General features: G+C 41.6%; 3 protein-coding genes across 3 annotated transcripts in view; all 3 read left to right on the forward strand.

Annotated features, from left to right (window-relative positions):
- Positions 1-1,329, forward strand: part of LOC147817491 (uncharacterized) — a 75,376-nt gene that overhangs the window by 2,121 nt on the left and 71,926 nt on the right.
- The window catches only part of LOC111645428 (GTPase IMAP family member 8-like), a gene marked incomplete at its 3' end in the record, with an annotated part of 61,805 nt that overhangs the window by 1,536 nt on the left and 58,940 nt on the right, over positions 1-1,329 (forward strand). The gene's annotated exons all lie outside the window — the stretch shown is intronic.
- LOC147817492 (GTPase IMAP family member 8-like) overlaps positions 667-1,329 on the forward strand; it is a gene marked incomplete at both ends in the record, with an annotated part of 3,217 nt that continues 2,554 nt past the window's right edge. The window contains one exon of the mRNA XM_087170525.1: positions 667-1,324. Coding sequence (XP_087026651.1) covers positions 667-1,324 — 658 coding nt within the window. The remainder of the gene's footprint in view (positions 1,325-1,329) is intronic.

Here is a 1,329-nt window from a genome sequence, read left to right on the forward strand (position 1 = left end):
AACCTAGTTAAACTAATTAGATCTAATACAAAATGTACTTTTGTTATTTTGCCTACACTCAATGATATAAATGGGGTAGACAACATTACAGAAACACCTGTCAGTATATCTTAATATAATTCAAATTACATCTTCCAAAATGAGTATTGCAGGATTGTTGGATTACACTGCATCTGTTTTAGCTAGGTGTTCCTAATAAACTGACATGTGAGTGTCTTTTAGGTCCTAATGTGTAAGACAGTAAAACATGAATAACAATGAATCTGCACCAATTACAGTGCAGAGTGTTTATGATGCACATAAGAAATATACATGTTACCACATACAGCTATGCAAGTTCAGAACCATGTTCTTCAGTTCAGTAGAGAGTCAGCATCTAGTCTTATAATCAGTTTCACAGATGACATCAAGTCATGAAGTTTGGAGAACTTGAGGAGGAAGCCTGAGTCATTTTCCTGGGACAGATCATTGAGGTAGTTAAAGGACAGAGGGGAAACTCTCCCTGAGTGGAGAGAGGCTCTGGATGTTGTTGAGCTGTCTTCATTGACAGGCCTCTTCACTGTGATGTGGAGGTCATGGACAGTGGACAGATTCGTTTTCATCAAACTACCTGCAGTTTCTTAGTATCTGAACTCAGGTTCACTCACCTGTTGACACCAACTCCAACTTGTGACATTTCTTCTCTGTTTTCTTTCAGTGTCTGAACTCAGGATTGTTCTGGTGGGAAAAAGTGACGACAAAAAGTCAAAGCTGTGTGACATCATCCTAAAGAATCAGAGTTCTCGTCTCCAAAAACAACGTGAGGTCATCAGTGGAGAGTGGAGAGGAAGACCATTAACAGTGGTGAAAGCTCCAGACATGTTCAGTCTGTCTGTGGAAGCAGTGAGAGAAGAGGTGAAGAAGTGTGAGACTCTTTGTTCTCCTGGACCAAATGTTCTGCTGCTGTTAGTGAAACCTTCTGATTTCACTGAGGAGAACAGACGAACACTGAAGTTCATCCTGAGTCTGTTTGGTCCAGATGCTTTTAAACACTCGATGGTCGTCATGACAGAGAAGAAGAGAGGAACACAACACACTGTCAATCAGCTGCTTCAAGACTGTGGAGGAAGACTCTACAACATGTTTGAAGATAAACACCAACTGTTGATGCAGAAGATTGAGAACATTGTGCGTGAAAACAAAGAAACCTTCCTCACCTTCTCTGAAGAGCCTGAACACATGAAACCAGCTTTAAACCTGGTTCTGTGTGGGAGGAGAGGAGCAGGGAAGACTTCAGCAGCCGAGGCCATTTTAGGTCAGACAGAGCTTCATTCAGTCTCCAGCTCATCA

The sequence above is a fragment of the Seriola lalandi genome, unplaced genomic scaffold, assembly GCF_002814215.2.
Source record: "Seriola lalandi dorsalis isolate HSWRI2012SDOR001 ecotype SW California unplaced genomic scaffold, Sedor1 jcf7180002054951, whole genome shotgun sequence".
NCBI classification, from domain to species: domain Eukaryota; kingdom Metazoa; phylum Chordata; class Actinopteri; order Carangiformes; family Carangidae; genus Seriola; species Seriola lalandi.